The 21578-nt window shown below is 42.6% G+C and overlaps 1 protein-coding gene across 3 annotated transcripts in view; it reads left to right on the top strand.

Annotated features, from left to right (window-relative positions):
* Positions 1-21578, top strand: part of Adcy8 (adenylyl cyclase 78C) — a 339012-nt gene that overhangs the window by 243738 nt on the left and 73696 nt on the right. For all 3 annotated transcript variants that reach the window (XR_010517431.1, XM_065217276.1, XM_065217289.1), the window contains exon 3: positions 19928-20271. Coding sequence is in view for 2 of the 3 variants with exons in the window: in XM_065217276.1 (XP_065073348.1) it covers positions 19938-20271 (334 nt within the window). In the remaining variant the exon portion in view is untranslated. The remainder of the gene's footprint in view (positions 1-19927; positions 20272-21578) is intronic.

Here is a 21578-nt window from a genome sequence, read left to right as displayed (position 1 = left end):
ATCGATAGGCAAAGTAGCCTATACGCATCAACGGAACAATAAAGAATCTCCTTCCAGCAACTTGATCAGCCAATTGGTCAAAAAGACAAGCCCCCAAACAGGAAGATGCCCCAATGAGTGGGGAGAAGAGCCCGCCCTTTATCCACGAAATGTTATCAACAGGAAGTTGGCATTCCCACTCTCCCCGTCCAAATCGCTTCAATCGGGTGCCCTGTTGGACCGTCCCTTCACTTTTATATATGTATTTCAAAGTATATACGAGCTGATTGTTATGATTATTGTCCATATTACTTACAGTTCGATGAAGATCGTGCTACTTATTTTACCTTTTTTGTGATACTCATCATCACAGAATCCAACCTTGAATCGTAGACCAGGTCCATAAACAATACACTTGTTCCGAGAAAGGGGTCATGGTCATCATCTTCTTCTCCAGGTTCGCTCACCACCCGGAATGAAGGCCTGTGTGCGGTTAGTAATATCAAACAGTGTTACATGCAAACGAAAAAGAGATACAACCAGGATTAGTTTTTTAAAGTAATAGTTTCATATGAATACCCAACTAACCATATCTCAGTGACATTGTCTCACTCCGAGCCTACATTAAAAGTTATTTTGTGATTATATGGTTACTTTGGTAATCACGAGCGATGCATTTTGCAAAACGCATTAGAAATTCGCGCGTTTTCAAATCCACCACATGAACGAGCTGTCACTGTTATAGACGGTCATAGTTATAGATTTGTCAATGTGCTGCCATGTTGTATCCTAAATGAACATTTTCCATTCGATTTGACGGTTTGTTTGGATACGTCAACTCACGTTGGCCGGTCTATAACTTGACTGTCTATAGTCACTGTCACTGAAAAAGTAAATGAAACGAACAGTGTGTTTCCATCCTATTCCATTCATCTTAATCCGTGTTGCAATGCCCCCAGTATTCTGCCACTTCCAGAGAAAAAAATCTGAAAAATTCCAACTTTTCGTCGAGAAAAGTGAGTGAGTATACTGAATTAGTTATTTAAAAAAAATGCCATATCTCCGGAAACCAATGTGCGATCGGTAAAAAAATTCATTGGCGTCCTACCCTAATAAACAAATACCATAAACGAACTGTATCCCGGATGGGTAAACTATCCCACAAATGGTTTGGATGATACCCCGAACACGTCGTTAAGCTCTCTTTTATGGTTATTTTTATAAGGGTATGAGAGAGCCGAAAAAAACAAAATAAAATTGTTTCCACTCAAATCGGTTCTGCTATCGTCGAGAAAAGTGAGTAAGTTTTACTGAATTATTTCAAAATTTCACTTTTTTGGTCATATCTATGCAAACCAATGTGCTATCAGGATAAAATTCATTAGCGTCTTTTGGGAGAACTAAACAAATAAAATAAAAGTAGTTCCACTCAAATCGGTTTGGCTATCGTCGAGAAAAGTGAAAGAAAAATTTTGTTTACATTTCAAAATTTCAATTTTTCGATCAAGAATACGCACTTTTTCTCTTCCATAAATAAATTTGAATGAGGTTTTATGGAAAATTAATAAAAATACTTGCACTAATCATTAAGCCGAGTTCCATGTGGTTTGAGATATCGCACGATGTATTTCGGCGCATGTCAGAATCTGTCCACACAAATTTAAGTTTAAATTACTCAAGCTCTAGAAAACGTAGTTTACTTGTAGAGTGAGTAAAATTTTCCGAGCCTCACAAATCCTTTCGAATATGAGAAAACAGTGACGAAAAATTTACTTATTCTAGAAGTATACACTCAAGAACAAATCACATATCCAATGGAAAATATTCATTAGAATTTCACATAACATTTATGTGATATCATATAACTGGGAATTGCACCACAAAATCACATAAACCTTATGTGTCAAATCAAATATAAATGATTTATCATATAGAACTCATGTGGTCGTATGAATGTTATGTGATATTCAGATAGATATCTATGGTTTTGTTAATGGAAAAATATTATGTGCACTCCCAATGGGAACTACATGAAAACTGTTTTCCGTATAATAATTTCATATGTACATCGAGATGTTGCTCATATCAGAAAACAAATTTCTGTAAAAGCTCGGAAAGTTTTACTCAGTCTATGAGTTAACTACGATTTCAAGAATATGATTGAACCGAGGGAGGCGACTCTTTCTAAGATGCAGGAAATTTGTTGCTTTGCTGTTGTGAGATGCACTCGTGCTTCATAGATAGAAACACGATTGATTATGATTTTGAAGATTTCCTGCAAAAAGGTCGAGAGCGATGCGAGTCGACGGGTTTAGATGCAAGAGATGAAAAAAGTAGAAGGGTCTGTGCCTAGGGGCACGAACGGAAGCTTGACGTAGGACCGCTAGTGGACGGAATAAATGTGAAAAACATTTAGTTCTTTTAATTGATCAATTATCTTTTATCTCAGCTATTTCCGTTTTTGTATTGTAGGCGTACTAAATTTGTAGTAATTTTTTTTTTTTCAAAAAGAAAGTTGATTAAGATAATCAATCAAAATCACTTGCACCCCTGCTTCCAAGTTTGGTTACAAGATTACAACTCTGGAAAGCATTTTGTGTAGTCGTTGGGGAACTGGGGTTCTGAATATAGACAAACAAGCACAGATAAGTTCTATTCCAACTCTTTACTGATGTAAGCTTGATGGCCCTGAAAAGGGCCGTTTTATTGAAGAGGACATCCATGGCCACTTACGCTTGGCGTGTTTAGTGTAGGTGACAGCCTCACGGACCTCAGCACACCTCGTAGATCAGACCGGAGATACGTTTGACACCACCACGGCGAGCCAGACGACCGATGGCGGTTATCTCGAAGAACTTTGCGATGACGCTTGGCGCCTCCTTTACCAGACCTTTTCCTCCTTTGCCACGATCAGTCAATTGTTGCTTGTTAGGTATGAAGGAGTGGACTAGCCACCACCTTCCTACTGCTGCTATTGCTGTTCACCACGCCGTCCGAAGCGAAAATGAGCAGCGTCCTTTTTTATCTTTTCAGGTTAAAGCAGAATGATGTGCAACCAAGTGGTATAAAAGCTACAAAGACTCCTCCCGTTATGACACTGATGGCGGTAAGCTCCAATAAGAATTATCCTCTGATTAAATCCCGATCAAGAATGTCCGGCTGCTTTGATGTCGACATCAGAGTTATTCAACACGATGCTATGCAAACACTTCGCAGATCATCCAAACAGGGACGGTATTAAAAGTTAATCCGAGTTAGAGCTTACCGCCGCCATGACACTGGCTCTTTTCCTTTTACATACACGGCGAATGAGAACGACCCAAATTTGAGTTTAGTTGACTCATAATCGCCAAAAGTGCAGGAACTCAGCGATGAGTAAATTTGTCTCATGGTTTCCTGTGGAAAACCTAAAAAGTCTGCCAAAAAATGAGGAAATTGACGAAAATTTTATTCAGTCTCGGTGTAGTACCAATAGACTGAGTGAATCCAAACTTTACTTTTCTCAAATTCGGGAATTTTTCCCTGGAAAAACCTGGAAAAACCTGGGAAATCATGAGGCAAATTTACTCATCGCTGAGTTCCTGTACTTTATTTCTTATTTCTGAGATAACTAAACTCAAATTTGGGTCGTTCTCATTCGCCGTGATATCACCTTGAAAGATATCGGCGCCGGTGGATAGAGTGATTATCTCTCACCCCAGCAGGCCTGGGTCCAATCTCAGTCGGCGCCACCGGCATGTTCTAAGGCATAACATCTCTGATCACGCCTTCCTTCGGGAAGTAAAGCCGTTGGTCCCCGGTTGAGTTGATGGGTCGATAGGTAGGGTCCAGGTGTGGAAGCTGCCTCCCTGGCGTCGGTAGCATTGGAGCTCAGTATGGAAAACAAAACTCGCGTTACTTTTTAATAGGTCGTATCTACATTGATCGATTCTCTTCATTGACACTCTCTTTCGTAAATAACTCGGCTTCACAAATGTTTCCTGCCGTCTTCGTCGAATTAGATGCTAGATTGTTGCTTCTTCCATCGAAAATATCCAGCCGTGGCGATTCAAAGTTGATCAAGGTTGATAAAAATAATTTGTACCCCTGCTTCCAGTTTGTTTACATGAGCGTTTTGTGTGATCGTTGGTTCTGAATATGGACAAACAGGCAGATGAATTCTATTCCTACTCTTTACTGTAATAAGCTTGGTGGCCCTGAAAAGAGCCGTTTTGTTGCCAAAGTTGGTGATGATTTAACCTCCGAAACCAAACAGAGTGCGTCTCTATCACTTCAAATATACGTCAGACACCGCCACGGCGAGCCAGACGACGGATGGTGGCTATCTCGAAGAATTTGCGTTTGGTTCTGAATATGGCGATGAGTGTGCAAAATATTACGCAATTCCATCCTCCCTATTCGCACGCGCCCGAGGATCGGAGGCGATGCCACTTCAACTTGTTTCGTCTACTTACTACTCTCTGACGACTGTGCTGGGGAAGCAGCATATGCATGTAGGTAATTGGTGGATTTGTTAGTTAATTCGACGCTTTTGGACAATGCTGGACATTTACCAGTTTTTCAATAGTTTTTTGTTGAAAATCAACAATCAAGCATTGTTATCGATGCGTAGCCATATTTATGATCGATTGGTGATAAAATTATTGAAATTGGACCAGGCGCAGCTGAGTTATTAACGTTCAAAATCTTTCCTAATTTGTTACATGTTCCATTTTCGGTTTTCACAAAGTGTACCCCCATATAGAAATCAAAGACGTAGTCCTACGTCAAAAGATTTTTCGTAGGTTGATTCGCTAGTGTGAGATTTTTCGACCATTTAAAATCGAGATTTAGATGTGTCGCACCCCTCGGATTAACTAATCTCAACTTTGAGTAGACCTCATCTTATTTGTCGATTAATCGTAATTTATCTTTTTATTAATTGCTTTTAACGTATACACCGTAAATCGACACATTCCAATTAGGTTCAATTCGTTAAAAGCAGGTCAGTTTTGCTCGAACATGACTTTTACTGACATTTAAAATTTCCCATCTATTTCATAACCATCCACATCAAAACAAACATTGTGTAGTACTAGAATTTCGACTAGAATGGGGTACGTTAAACGATTTGCTTGGGACCAAGAGGCTAGTAAAGTAGTCAGCACGGTAAGAAAAAAGTACCCAACGGCCAGTTCACTTTTACCTACTTTTGACTAGTTTGTCTCCTTTTCTCCTACTAATGTTGTCAAAAACGGAGGAGCAAAACCACGCCACAGGGGTAGTAAAGTATGGGAACCCAACGTAGAGTATACATATTCACCTACTGTTGGGTACAACTAACTTACTTTTGGTTAAAAAGCCAGTGGAAAATTCCATACGAACTGCACACAAGTAAATGAAAATTACCTTGACTCGCTTTACCTACTTTTGGGTTCCTGCACTATAGTGCCGAGATGAGTTAGTTAAGTGTCCTGAGCGCCATCCCTGGCGCAAAGGGCCAACGTGAAAGATCTCCATCCTGGGCGATTGTTTGCTTTTGCCTTGACCTGGGCCCAGGTCAAATTCCGGTCGACTTGCTTAATCTCCTTGTTTAGGCTTCGCCGCCATGAGCCCCTGGGTCTGCCTCTGCTGCGATGTCCGGCTGGATTCCAATCCAGCGCTTGTTTGCAGATTTCATTTCCGCTCTTCCGTAGAGTGTGGCCAACCCACCTCCACTTACGTTCCCGAATTTCTGTCGATATCGGCTTCTGGTGACACCGTCGATGGAGCTCGGCATTCGAAATCCAGTTGTGAGGCCACCAAGCACGAATTATATACCGCAGGCATCGGTTGATGAACACCTGCAGCTTCTGTGTGATCTCCGCTGATACGCACCATGTTTCGCTAGCGTACAGCAGTACAGATTTCACGTTAGAGTTGAAAATTCGGATCTTCGTGCGGAGACTAATCTGATTTGACTTCCAGATGTTTCGTAAACTCGCAAAAGCAGCCCTTGCCTTCTTGATCCGTGCACCTATGTCACTCTTGGTTCCGCCGTCCGACGCTATCTGGCTGCCAAGATATTGGAAACTTTCAACCTTCTCCACTTCCTGACCAGCTACCGTAAAATTGGATGGATTTCCCGTGTTGATATCCAACGATTTAGTCTTGCTGACGTTGATGTTGAGACCTGCCGCTGAGGAGCGTTCGGCGAGATCGTCGAGCTTACTCTGCATGTCAGAACGCCGTTGTGATACTAAAGCAACGTCATCCGCCAAATCTAGGTCGTTTAGATGCTCCATTGTAATAGGCTGCCAGAGCAACCCACGGTTCGGCACACGGTCGATCGCACCAACCATTATCTCGTCGATTACGATGAGGAACAGTAGCGGTGATAGAATACATCCTTGCCTCACTCCAGCGACTACCCGAATAGGGTCAGATAGGGCTCCGTTGTGCAGCACCCTGCACGTGAAAGCCTCATACTGAGCTTCGATGAGGTTGACGATTTTATCCGGAACTCCCTTGCGCCTTAGGGCGCCCCACAGGTTTTCGTGGTTGAGTCGGTCGAAAGCTTTTTCGTAGTCAATGAAAACCAAGTAAAGGGACTCTTGGAATTCGTTGACCTGCTCCAAGATTATGCGGAGCGAGACAATATGGTCCACACAGGACCTTCCAGCACGGAATCCCGCCTGCTGCCGTCGGAGAGTCGCGTCGATCTTCTCCTGTATCCGGTTGAGGATAACTTTGCATAGAACTTTGAGAACACAACACAGTAACATAATGCCACGCCAGTTATCGCATACAGTTGGGTCCCCCTTCTTTGGGACCTTCACTAAGACGCCCTGCATCCAGTCAGCCGGAAAAGTCGCGGTGTCCCAGATATTGCAGAATAGTTGATGCAACATTTGTGCAGATAGCATGGGGTCAGCTTTGAGCATCTCTGCTGATATGCGATCGACCCCGGGAGCCTTGTTGGATTTCATGGTTCGGATAGCAGCTTCGATCTCCGGTAGGGATGGCGCCTCAGAATTGACGCGAGTGATGCGTCGCACTCTTGGCGGTTCATGCCGAGATGTTGATGGCTGGTTGACCGACGAAACTTGTAGAAGCTGTTCGAAGTGTTCAAACCAGCGTTTCAGCTGATCAGTGGGGTCGGTGAGCAACTGACCAGTCGCGTCCTTCACTGGCATCCTAGGATTCATCCTTGCTCCACTCAGGCGTCGTGAGATATCGTAGAGGAGACGGATATCGCCTGTTGCTGCGGCTTTCTCACCTTCATCGGCTAGGGAGTCCACCCACGCTCGCTTATCCCGCCTACACGAGCGCTTCACTTCCTTCTCGAGAGCCGAATACAGTTGGCGGGCCTGGTTCTTCGCTCCTCTGGTTCTCGCCCGCTCTATCGCGGCTTTTGCATTTCTCCGCTCCTCTATCTTCCTCCAGGTGTCATCCGTGATCCACTCCTTTCTCTGAGCGCGCAGCTCGCCCAGGTTGTTTTCACTCGTTTCAGTAAAGGCATCCTTGATCGCCGTCCATTGCTCTTCTACGCTGCCACCATCAGGAATATCCGCAGCTCTGGTCTCCAGTTCCTCGACGAATGACCTTTTTACTGCTGGATCTTCCAATCGGCGTGTGTTGAATCGCCGTCCGAGCCGCTCCTCCCGCCGCTGGACCCGCGCGATACGAAGGCGGATCTCTCCAACGAGGAGATGGTGGTCAGACGCGATGTCGGCACTGCGTTTGTTCCGAACGTCAAGAAGGCTCCTTCTCCATTTTCGGCTGATGCAGATGTGGTCGATTTGATTTTCGGTATGTCCATCACGGGAAACCCACGTGACTTTGTGCACTGGTCGATGGGGGAAGAGCGAACCCCCGATCACCATGTCGTTATTGCCACAAAACTCTGCCAACAGCTCACCGTTTTCGCTCATTTCGCCAAGACCATGGCGCCCCATGACACGCTCATAATCCGTGTTGTCGGAGCCGATCTTCGCATTGAAGTCGCCGATGTAGATCTTGATGTCACCTCTCGGAATTTTATCCACGACTGCATTCAGTTGACTGTAAAAGTTCTCTTTGTCCTGTAACTCGGCAGCATCGGTTGGCGCATAACATTGGATTATGGTTAGGTTACGAACCCGCGTTCTGAATCTGGCAACGATTATCCTCTCATTGATAGGTTCCCACTTGATGAGCGCCGCATTTGCTTGGGCGCTAAGCAGGAAACCAACTCCACGGTGGCGGGGAGCGTTTTCACCTCGAATACCAGAATAGAGTAGTACCTGTCCCGACGGCAGCTTGTGTTCTCCAAAGTTTGGCCAACGGACTTCGCTTAGTCCCAGGATTTCGAGCTTCATGCGTCGAGCCTCGCTGGCGAGTTGTGCCAGCTTCCCCTGTTGGGCTAGCGTTAGTACATTCCATGTTCCAATTCTTGTCCGTTGTTTTGCGCTAAAAGTCGTTGCCGTAATATCAGTCCGTGATCTTTCTCTATTGGTTTCTGTAACAGTTGTAAAGTTTCGGGGACAGTAGGTAGTTAGCCTAAGGTCTCCTATCCGCCGTGATGGGGCTGCCATCTTGGGTATAGCTTTCGGGGATAAGCATTTCTTGTTTCAGCCGCTGGATGCCAGGCAGACGCTGTTTGAGCCGCACCTCCATGGTGGACAGACGCTCAGTTATTGTGTAGATGGGGCTGCCATCTTAGATTTAGCTGACACAATACAGCATTTCTTATTCAGCCGCTGGATGCCAGTCAGACGCTGTTTGAGCCGCACCTCCATGGTGAACAGACGCTCAGGCCGTGTAGGCCGAACCCGCTAGGGGCCCCCTTCCCTGTCAGCATATGACCAAAGCTCCCACCGGGGTTGGTTACCCGATCTTCGCTAAGGTTGCTCATATCCCAGGAGACACCACGAGGAGGTAGGGATAGGAGTTACTGGGTAAGAGGCTAATGGACCACTAATGGGGTCTATTTTATCCTTCAAGTACTCGCGGTACTGGTGGTACGCATTACCCAGTCGTTTGCCCCGCTGGCCAATGGCCAGCGGTGATGAAAAGAATATGATACCGAGATGAGTGAAACGAACTTAATAGTTTTTTTTTTTTTCGTCGATCTTGTTTTCCGTGCTGAGCACCAATGCTACACTCAAAAAATTTCACACGTTTGATCGAAGTTTGATTTTTTAAATGCACAATCACATTTATTTTAAGTGTATTTCACCTTGGTTCAATGTGTTATACACGTTAATTTCTAGTGTTTCAAACTTTGAAATGTTGATAATCTTTCACTATCTATTCAAGTGTATTGCACATTGAATCACACTACTGTTCAAAACAGATGGATTGAAAGTGTTTTGCATTTCAATGCGATGTGAATTGCTTGCTCAGAAAGGTAAACATCGAAAACATATATGAGAACAACCGTGGCACAGTGAGATCGAACGAAGACTCCAGCAGCAGCACACTCCAACAGTCCATGATCGAATCCAAAATGAGACCCATTAAAAAGATATGTGAAAGCTCTGGCCTCTGGCAGTTTTGTTTATTTTTTTGGCGATTCATTTTTAGAGTCGGCAAAGTAGAAATCGATAAAGTAGAATATTGTAGAATATTGAACTATGATGTGCAAAGTTATTGATATCACCATATGAGGCACATAGAATCCAAGTGTGTCACAATTTAAATCCACATTGTTCAGGCATGATTCATAGCATAAGATTCCCACATGAAATGGATGTGTTTCTCAATAAGCGCAAAATTATGTGTGAGACACATGATGATGAAGTGTAGAATTTTTTGAGTGTACCGACGTGCCAGGAAGGCAGCTCCCACACCTGGACCCTACCTATCGACCCATCAACTCATGAACCGGGGACCACTACACCACCGGCGCCGTTAAACGAACTTAATTGTGGGTACTTATTTCTAACCGTGAGTGATGTCGGTTCTACGAAATTTTTCGTAGATCTATAGAATTGATTGATTTTTGCAGAAATACGGATCCGCAGGAGAAATTCATAGAAGCTTAGTCTTTTTTAGGGCTTTGTTTTGATTGTTAAGTGTGATTTTTTTTTGCTGGAAACAAGTTTTTAAACGTGGTAATGCATCAGTAATGAGTGCTCTTTCTACCACCACTCATAACTTTAATGAGTGAAAAGCAAACAATATGTATCAATCAATGTTATTCATGATTTGTTCACAAATTCTACATCGTACAGCGTAATATTACACAACAAGCGAAATGACAAATCATAAACTGTCACAAAGACTTGTGATTTTTCTCATATAGTTGGACAACCGCTTACAAACAAAATTCCGCTAAAATGTATTGTATTAAGAATTCCTGGTTTCTGATTGAAGAAATTCACTATTATTCGTAATAATAACGGTAAGACAGGGGAATAAAGCTATGTCCATTTAGAATCCGGAATAATAAAATCATCTGTATCTCGGTAACGGATTGACGTACAAATAAGGTTAATACATCAAAACAAAGGTAATTCACTGTACTTTTAGGAAAAAATATCAATACAAATCATTTCAATTCGTTTCTAAAAATTCGCACTTTTTTCTTTATTCCTCCCATCAAACGCTGCACACCTCCGGAGTCAACTTCCTTGTTCCACATTTTGGTCATCTGAATCGCGTCCCGAGCCGTTTTTCCACTTTTCTTAAGCTTCCGCTTCAATATTGTCCAAAATCTCTCGATGGGCCGGAACTGCGGGCAGTTGGGTGGATTTATGTTTTTATAGATGAAATCTACGTTATTATCGCGGTACCACTGGATGACTTCCCGGCTGTAGTGGCAACTCGCCAAATCAGGCCAAAACTTCACGGGACCTTTATGGGCTTTAATGAAAGGTAGTACGCGGTTTTTGAGGCATTCTTCCTTGTACAGTTTCGAGTCCATCGTCTTATTCGTCACGAACACTTTGGTCTTTGCTCCGCAGCTGCATATCCCTTGCCAAATCATCAGTTTTTTGGCAAATTTTTCCATAAAAGCAAACTTAAACTTCGCAGGAACATCTCCTCGTGCCGCCGTCATGTAGAATTTTTGGCCAGGAAGCTGTCCGAAATCCATTTTGACGTAGGTTTCATCGTCGATGAGCAGGCATCCTTGGTACTTCGTCAAAACCTGCTGGTAAAATTTCAAGTTCGAGTTTTGGTGACGAAACTTTGCTTCAACGTTCTGTTTGGTTGCTTGCTGGGCTCGATAAGAACGATATCCTGCTCGCAAACGAATTCTTCGAACGGTACTGCGAGCAGCAGCGTATTTTTGTGCGATTTCATTATCTGATAGTCCAGGGTTTGCTCTGACGGTTCTCAACACCTTCTGGTTCAGCTTGCGGTCATATGTTCCACTACGACGCTTACCTTGAGGCACTCGATCCACGCTCTTTCGCTCCCTGAAACGTTTGAGCACATCATACACGGTTGATTTGGCGATTTTCAACGTTTTTGCGATTGTTATTGTGGACCACGGCTTCCATCTGGAATAATTTTTGACTCACTGCACGAAACACCGTGAAATTTATACCACAGAAAGTGGGCGCTTAGGTAAACAAACCTCTGTAAAATAATTCTTGTAGCGGTCACTTTCCGTGCCGCTGCAACACAATAAGTGATTCCGGATTCTAACTGGACTATACTTTACTTTGAAGGAAATATTATCTCTCAGCAGGTTGTGTTTTGGAAAAGATTCTTTCGGAAAAAAATATCATCCGGGACTAGTGGAGATGATCTTGAATATATTTGAACGTTCAGTGCTTAAGGGTAGATAATGAGTTCTCATTCTTTTTACATAATTTTGCTTAATAAACTGGGAAAAACGCGCGTATATAATTGCTGAACGATCAGCAATATTTCCACCATAATTTTCCGAAAAAAATGCTGGTTTTCCAGCAAACTTCTATCAAAAAAAATTAGCTGGAAAACCAGCAAAATTCATTTTGCTGGAAGGATTGCTGGCTTTCCAGCTTGGCAAAATCCAACAAAATTTTGCTGGTTTCCAGAAATAAAAAATGAGTGTGCAACGTTATCCTAACGTAAACTTAATATTATTACCCATATGACCGCCCATGCCTGCACCACACAAAATCAAATAAAAATGTTTCTGTATGACAAACACCTCCAGACATAAACGAAAATATGGGTGTATATCTTCGCTGTAACAGCGGCGCCAGTGGTGTAGTGGTAAGCGTGATTACCTCTCACCCCAGCAGGCCTGGGTTCAATCGGCGCCGCCGAGATGTTCTGAGGCATAGCATCTCTGATCACGCCTTCCTTCGGAAGGGAAGTAAAGCCGTTGGTCCCCGGTTCATGAGTTGATGGGTCGATAGGTGGTAGGGTCCAGGTGTGGGAGCTGCCTCTCTGGCGTCGGTAGCAATGGTGCTAAGCACGGAAAACAAGATCGACGGAAAACAAATCAGGGAAAAAAAAATCTTTGCTGTAACAACTACGGTTAATCATCGAAAGTACTTGCATTTTACCGAAGACAACAAATCAAGAAGACTGGCAACTTTGCCAAAATCCAAGCGACAGATACAATAGCGCTGCGCTTGAGTGAAGGTGGAAGTAACGCATAGAAAAATGAGCAAATACACAAACCCTTCTTCTACGGATGTAATCTTTGCTATCAAATTCGTTCGAAGCATTTACCTTTGAGCGGCAGATGACACGATTGTACCAGTCTCATAGCGTTCGTATGAGAAAATGGAAGAGTTGCCAGTCTTCTTGATTTGTTGTCTTCGATTTTACTCAGGCACTTTTGAGTAAACTGCAATCACTCTTTCATACTCGAAATGTGCCACGACCAAATTGGCACACCGACGCCCTATACGCTATCTGACCAAAGCGCAGGGAGCATGCTTACTCATAAATTATAATGAAAAAAGTCTAGGACTTTGAGAACAAAAAGCCCACTTTTCCAATAGTAATTCCCATACAAACTTCATAGGGCAAGTGCAGTATGAGATCGCCACCAAATGTGCTCAAATTTTGGACGACTGATCAGGACCGAATTTAAACAGATTGAACAAGGGTGGAGCAAATTCGATATTTTGAACCACCCTAACGCTTATATCACCATAGCTTGCCCTTTGACACGTTGAAAGACCTGCTGCAAGTAACAATAGAAAGCAGAAGAGACGACCCATGGATCTGGCTATAAATTACAGTAATTCCTATTGAAACACCCCACCGAGCAGCAAATGGGACCATACACTTGATTCATTGCGGTACGGTCTTGTGGTTGCGATGCGAAAGCCAGGCTTATTTGAATAATTTACTATACTTACGTTCTAGGACTGCATCAGAAATACTATTGTTTACCAACGTAACTACGCCAACAGGGTTACGGTTCGGGAAACCTTTTGATAGGGTTTCCCCCACTGACTGACTGACTAACAGTAGAAAATGACCCCTATATCCTGGTCCGTCCAAGTGTAATCAGAATACCTACGAGCATGCCAATCAAACATAGTTTCCGCTTACAAGTGCTCGTCAAATAGAAGTGGTCGTCCTAGGCGGCGTAGTTTCCGTCTCGAGTGCACCCTGAACAGGGGCTCGTGTGTATCCTCGGCGGGAAACTCCACAACGGCGAACGGCGAAACATGACCGCAGTAATGGGCATGTTTACCAACCAAGTCTAGTTGCAAGTTCATTGATTGGAAATAATTATTTAATGAAGTTGGTAGGTAGGCATGACCGCGACCGACCATCGGATGTCCATTAGGAAGCAAAAGGATGACGAGGAGGAGTAGGATAAAAACAGTTTAGGATTCGGATTCCGTGAGCAATCTGATTCTGCTGCCCGGGGGGCTGTTTGTGGTGTGCAATCGAATATTCATAGCCTTGCGTGGTGCTGTTGTTGTTGTTGTTGTTGTTATTGTGTAATAGGAAACAGGTGGCTGTCTGATAGATGGTCGCTATTTGTCATGATCTGAGGAATATTGATTTAAGATCCGGAAGCTTTGATAGACATTATGCCTAGAAGTGATTATGATTAGGATAGTTAATGTGAAAAATAACCAAGCGCGTGTGTGTGCTTCACTATTGCGAAAAAGCCGGATCAAAATAACAAAAACCAATAATGCGTGTAGATTCTGCATGACTCTCCGAAAAATGATGCTCGATGAACTGCGAAGTTGGATTCACCCCATAAATAGCTGCCACCCACAAAAAAAGTAACTTTAGCTACTGCTTGTTTTGCCTCTGGCCTCTGGCTTTTGATATATGTCAGAATGATTATCTCTCTTCTGAAGAGCCAGCTCTGAAATTAACGATAGCCAAAACTGCCGGACCGCTCCTCGGACGATGACCGGCATTTACGGAGACGCTGACGTCGTCTTTCAGAACGCAGTGGTTTGCGAATCTATGTATGTTACTGTTACCATTGAGATACGAACGTGATTTGTCGACACTGATGAAGGGAGGATGATGAGAATGTTTATCTTCTGATCTTCATTCCACACTCTTGATATCTACTTGCAGAAGTAGCATCAATCATCGGGCTCTTATCGTGAAACGTGGCAAGACTGTTTCTGGATTTTGTTTGCTCATACCCTCCCGTATCAACAATACCAACGAATGAAAATGATATGATCCTTTGGGCACCAGGCTGGTTCGGGAAAAAGAATTGATTGTACTCAGTAACAACTCTACCAAACTAACAGTCAACAAGGAGTCTTAATGACGTATCTTTATTAGAATTGAGGCCATCGATTTAATGGCGCGTAGTTGTTGAAGAAACAGATTTAAGAAACAAATTGCCTTTAGGTGTTTCGTTCAGATAATTGTAATGCGATGAGTTTATTAAATAATGCAAATCATTGATTTACTCTAGACAGTTGCTTTTAGGTAGAATACTGGTCTTAAAACAGTGCTGCCATGGTAAATTTAGAACTGGTTACTGACTGATTATTCATATGTGCCCCCGCCCACGTCAAATCCATGCGCCGCTATCAGATGCGCCCAGAATTGTAAAGAATTCAGCTCCTTCTTATGGACGCTGTGGTATGGGTAAAAGTTGCCTTCAATAAGCTGCTAAAGGGCGAACACGAAATTATTGCGACACCGAAAATGTCATGCCAATTTTCTTATAATGTTTAGAATCAAACCAAAATTTTAGGGTAGTTTTATACATATATTTACTTCAAAAATCAAAAGAAAAGTTAATCGATGAGGCCTTGAGTGTAAAATTGAACGCATTTTCGCTTGATGCCCTCCATCAAAGTCTTTACAGTGTCATCCGGTACCAGTTTCTCAGTTTTTTTTTTCCATTTTCTTAACATGTCCTTCTCGTCTTTGACTGTCTTCTTGCTCTTCCGAAGTTCCCGCTTCATTATTGCCCAGTACTGCTCCACCGGGCGCAGCTCCGGACAGTTTGGCGGATTCATGTCCTTTGGAACAAAATGGACAGAATTGGCCTCATACCACTCCAGGACACTTTTAGAATAGTGGCATGATGCCAAATCTGGCCAAAATAGCGAAGCTTCGCCGGGCTGCTACAAGAACGGCAAAAGGCGCTTCTCGAGGCACTCAGATTTGTAGATCTCGCCATTTACTGTGCCCTTTGTCACGAAAGGCTCACTCCTCAGTCCGCAAGAGCAGATGGCCTGCCAAATGAGATATTTGGAGGCGAACTTCGACATTTTCTTCTTCTTAAATTTGTCGTCCACATCGAACTTGCTCTTGCCGGTGAAAAACTCCAACCCCGCAATTTGCTTAAAATCGGCTTTTATATACGTCTCGTCGTCCATCACACAGCAGCCATATTTTGTCAGCATCTTCTCGTAGAGCTTCCGTGCCCGAGTTTTAGCCGTCGATTGTTGCCGCTCATCGCGGTTTGGGAAGTTCTGTACCTTGTATCTATGTAGTCCAGCTCTCTTCTTTGCATTCTGGACGTAGCTCTGCGACATTCCGATCTTTTTAGCCAAATCACGGCTTCCCGGTTTTCTTCCAGCTCCTTTGCCGTGGTCCAACGTCAACCGCTCCTGGAACCGCTTCAACACTCTGGAGACGGTTGAATGGTGAATGTTCAACATTTTTCCCAACTGCCGGTGCGACAGGTCAGGAAATTCCAGGTGTTTGGAAAGAATTTGTTCTCTCAACTCGCGTTGGTTCACCTCCATTTTCGTTGAAATGAGTTTGACAGCATGTACACAATACACATCAATGAGAAAGTGTGCAAAATTTGGTTGATTTTTACCCAATGGTAAAAAAGTTATGCCCTGTTGAATGTGTCGCAATAATTTCGTGTTCGCCCTTTACTTAAAGATACGAACTACTTAAACATTAAGATGGCCATACAATAAATTTGTTTAGTTGGCTATCGATGAAAGAGACGTAACATACTTTCGCCAACTAGTGTTGACCAGACCCTCACCATTCGCAATTCCCTGAAATCTTCAATATTTCTAAAAAAGTTTCAAAAAATTTCCTAAAGTTAATGGCCATGATGTTCTTTGATCTTCCAGGAGGTTCACGCAATTTAACTGAAGGTTTCGAAAACTGAACCTGAAACTGAAAACTGAACTGGTAGATTTGCCATTTTGCCAAATGTTTATGGATTTTTCCTCTGGGTACAAGTTAAAACCAAAGATTTAAGTAAACTTAAAGGAGAAAAATCTATTCAATTCTCTAATAAGCATTCCGCTAACAATCCAATTTCATTACTTCATTATGATGGCTACCAAGCGTTTGGGATTTTCCTTATTAGAGAATTGAATAGATTTTTCTCCTTTAAGTTTACTTAAATCTTTGGTTTTAATTAGTTAGGTAGGTTCCTATTCAACACATTGTAGTTTCATTTTTATACCTGTGATCTTGACTTTTATACCTAAGGGATGAGTACTTAAGGGGGTTAGATTTTGAATAGTTCTTTAGTGGGAATGACACTGATGAAGACTGCACATTGTAGTCGAAATACGTATCTGTCATGGATACCAAAACTTATTAAGTGAAATTAAATGGAAGATAACCTTTTTTTTTGCTGTTTTATGCATTATGAAATCATAAAAACCATTGATGGTTTTCACCCAATTGCTTGAGCTTGAGCTTGATTGACCGCCCAGGGTTTCTACTCTGTTATTGCCAGATCAGCTGTGAACAGAGAACCAATAGACGATGCTTGGGACTAGCAATCATCCTCAATGTGTAAAAACTGGTGATCTTAAATTAGGTAATACCAGCGCCGGCCGCACCCGAACACAGGTCAAGAAAGGAATGGGAAGGATTGTGTTGACATGACACTCGCTTTGATGGAAGCCGAGAACACCTCTGCACTTCCACGAGGAATCACTGGGATGTTGGATAAGAGGGTTGGGTTTGCAGCAGGGTTCGTTTTGGTAAACGATAAGCTGAATTGATGTCCTAACGATCATATAACGCGAAGGAGCTTGGGACTAAACCCACGGTCTTCTGCTCAGTAAGCAAAAACGTTTGCCACTAGGCAGACGAGCACCTTTTTAATCACCGAGTTGCTGTTATTACCATGTAGTCATATTAACAAATAAAACGATTGACGAATCTTGAATGTGGATGGGCCTGAGATTAGACTCATGATGTTCTGCTCAGTAAGCAAAAACGGTTGCTCTAAGGCCACCGAGCCCCTCGTATCACATAATAACGTTGCTCAAATTTATGTATCCATTCAAACCCGGAACCAACGACAACAACGAGTTTCGCCAAATACACGATACACAAGCGATTTTACCATAAATCTCTTTGATATGTAAGGACCTGGGACAGCGTTTTTCTGCTTAGTAAGCAGGCCACTGTAACCGACGATCTTTCAAATCCAAAAACTAAAAACTACGAAAAACTACTTAGGCCTTCATTAAGTTCCACTTTCACGCGACGTTCAATGACAGGGTCCTATCCAGGATTACATCTGAAAAATCCAAATCTGGCCAACGCCCACCTAAACCTGTTCTAATCCACCTGAAATGACTAACGAATGGAAGACTTTGACTACCCAGCCATGCAATAGTCTCATTCCGTGCCTTATGGCAACTTGATGATTCTATTGCGCTCATCTTCTGGCACCACCCAGGGGAGACTTGGTCCTGTACCCAATGCTTAACTTATCTCCATTCCACTCAGCTACTCGCGATTTCTTGTGATATAGTGGGCGGAATATTATTATATGAGACAATTCAATGCAGACGTCTTTCCAAATTTGGCAGATCGACAGGTAATCGGTGAGTTACCACGATAGTTGCTATTCAACAACTCGACAACGTCCCATCGTCAACGCCTGCTATGAGAATTTCTCATTGCAGACGCCAACGAAATGACGTCATCGAGCTATCGATCAACTACCCTGGTTATCGCCTGGTACCTTATAGCACGATGCTAGGAGGCGAACCGGAAGAATCGATGAGCTACCTCTCCCCCTGTGCTGTCGATCGACCGGTTTTCGAGAAGTACTCAACCATGGTCTGTCAGAAATAACCACGCTCGGATAGCAGGGTTAATCGATAACTTTCCATCTGTCAAATTTTAACCAAAAGTAAAAAAAATCCACCAAATGGTTCAGAGCCTAAAAATAAAAATTTCTTGCTAAAAGCCTGGAGCAGAAAAAAACAGTTTAAGGGTTTTTCAGTGAAGTGAAAAGGTAAGGAAAAATCCATCATGTTTTACGTATATCAGTTGCTTATATGATTTGCCAATAAGAGTAAAGAGTAACAAATTCATCGTAGATGCAAAACTACTGTTTATAAACATAACAATCGAATGCTTGATCGAATGTAAACAGTCATGGACGTGGTGCCAGAATTAATAGAAAATTTTAATGGAAGTGTGTTTGGAGTGTGTCGAACTGTGTTTTTGGAGTTTTAAACACAAGGTGGCAGAGTGAGTTACCCCTTGAGCTTAAATCAGATTACACCACCTGATCAAACATCCTGAGTGCGGCTCTGATGGTGATGTGCATCTAGCGAGTAGTGGTTAGACATAAGTCTACTTATCACTCAGAACATTCTTTAGAAATTAAGCGGTGCATTTTAACAATTGTGTTGCTAAATTTTAAATAAAGTATGGATCATAGTAAAATTTTTACGGATCATTCTCACTTTTTTAGGGATTTTCACCGGGGTTTTGAAAGATCATTAGGGCGTTTTTCAAGGAAAATTTTTCATTTTTTGATGGTTCGTTTAATTGCTCAAATAAATTTCATCATAAGGGAGATTGAGAGATTTCTTTTGCGCTTAGGTGCCATGGCGGCAGAGGAAAGTTTCTCCAAATCGACTTCCAAGCAGATTATTTTAAGAATCCGAAGGATCGAAGAGGAATTTTCCAAATCGATATCCAAGTAGAATTACCTCTGGTAGGGTAACCAAACAAGGAACGAAGAAGAAGAAGAATCGAACAAGGTAGAAAATTCGCAGGAAATATTTAGCACTGAGAAGTGCTGTTAAAATGTGTTGTAGCTTTAGGTAGCAGCACGATGCGGACTGAATTTATTCAACCTAAATATGGTTTCTGTGGGTCAGGAATGCAATCTAGCGGGGCTAAATCGTGGACACTCAAATCAACAATATTAACATAATTTACGTTTTCAAACTGAAAATCAACTTTATATAATTCCTACGTATGACTAAAATAAAAGCTTGTCCAAAACTGTTAAATACCAATTTTTAATTCTAGGATTAAGCCGTTTCAAATAAATTCTGGGAAATTTTCGTTCGTTGTACCAGTCTACTGCAACAACAGCTCATATTTCTAAAGTGTACGTGGTATATCCATTTATGCTGAAAAGTCAATATTAATCATCAGGCTCATAAGTAGAGTGCTTGAGGCTAGCCAATTGTTGACACTTATCTACGCGGATAATTGATTGCAATCATCATCAATGAATGGCCTTCTTCCAACTGGATGCATTGATACTTTCTCTATGATGGGCTTGGGATTTTCCCTACGTCACAATGAATCGATTCTTCAATCACTTGAAAAGCTATTAAATAGGAAAACATTTCTTCTTCCATTGCAGACCGTCAATAATGGAACTCCTAGTATCGCAAACCACTGACCAGTGCGAGGCGAACCTGCAGTCAAACTCTCGCCGCACTAGCAGCTGTGGGATCGTGAATCCGGCAGCAACCCTAGATCTCGACGACACCGGCAGTATTATTAGTGATATCTCGAAAATTCCACGCGTGCCCGGTGATGGGGCCGCCCAGGTGGAAGAAGTGGATCAGACGTGCGGTGTGGCCAACTTGGAGCTACGGAAGCAGGAACGACTTCCATCGCTAGCCCTACATCAACCGGAAGTTGAACGGAGCCAGCAGCCAATGATGAGCAACGGAGATCTGCGACAGTCTGCCGAAGCACGAAGTAAGTCGAAACGTTTGGTTAATTCAAATTCCATACGGTAACCGTACGGGAGACTACATCACTTCCGGTTGACACATGCACCGGGCCTAGACCACACAAATGGTTTCATCGTTTCATCAACCAATTCACAGTGCTACAGTGACGCCGAATGTTTGTTTTGGGGGTATATATAGTAGAATGAGGTTTGCAAAAGTTCTGTATTTTTATTGGGAAAATGCTTACAAACCCTGCAAACAACTCTCTTTATATTTACTTTATTAAGTTATATCATTACATTTACAATTGTATCCCAGAGTGGTTTTAAAATAATCCTGGATAAAATAATGCTTAGATAGACTCATAACAGCCGTTATTATGGTTGTCTTGTCTTAGCACTTCGAATTTTTTATGGTACGAATCTCAGCAACTACAAAGATATTGTATACGAAATTACATCTGCATTAATGGTGCAGCGCAAATGTGATATAGGGGAAATGACGGCTTCGGGACTTTTTTACCTATTATCGTCACGGGTGTAAATGAAGTATGGTCAGTGCTGATTAATGGGTGATTACAGAAGGGGTGACTTAAAGCTATTTCACAAAATTCAACTGATTTTCATGACTCGCGGATTTCTAAAAAAAAAGTGTGTCATCTGCCTCGAATTATTGATGAACGGATAAATGTCTAGCCACCCCCCAAATTAGGCGCTTATGCCATCCAACAATTCTCACTCCCAAGGCATAAGTACAGGTAGCGCTTACTCATCGTCATCCTTATATGTGTACCATTGTTATAATCCCCCTCTCTCTGATTTGACGACGATATCACCAACCACCGGCCATGCAGAATGCGATAAAGGTGATAACACGACTCATCATTATTTCTAGCTAGCGTATATATTTTTTCCCCCCGTATTCTCAATGTATACAACTAGATAGGTGGCGATGTGGCTTTTCCCTCGAGTTTTTCCACATCCTGGCTTTGTGCTGCTGCTGCTGCTGTTGCCCTTGTCACGCTTCGGCCATCCCAGCTCCAGTACGCCAAGAGAGGTGTTGGGGGTCTCGCTGATAACCAATGGAGGGGAATGACTAAATTTAGCGCTCATCGCATATCCGTGAACACGACCTGCAGAATCGCGCAAAGGAAATTTATCGATTATTTAATTGAGCGAATATAGGGTACGTGTGTGTGTGTTTGTGTATGCCTGGGAAAAAGTCATGGAACGGGTTCGAGGAATTGGTGCTGACAGGCAGGCACGGCAGAACGGTCATCAAACATTGTCAAAGTGCGACCCAACCAATGTTCTCTCTCGCTTTACGGATATG

The sequence above is a fragment of the Ochlerotatus camptorhynchus genome, unplaced genomic scaffold, assembly GCF_037179485.1.
Source record: "Ochlerotatus camptorhynchus isolate MF236.1 unplaced genomic scaffold, CSIRO-AGI_Acam_v1.1 ptg000007l, whole genome shotgun sequence".
In the NCBI taxonomy this organism is placed as follows: Eukaryota; Metazoa; Arthropoda; class Insecta; order Diptera; family Culicidae; genus Ochlerotatus; species Ochlerotatus camptorhynchus.
Note: the sequence above shows the minus strand (reverse complement) of the source record. Positions and strands in the feature narration are given on the sequence as shown.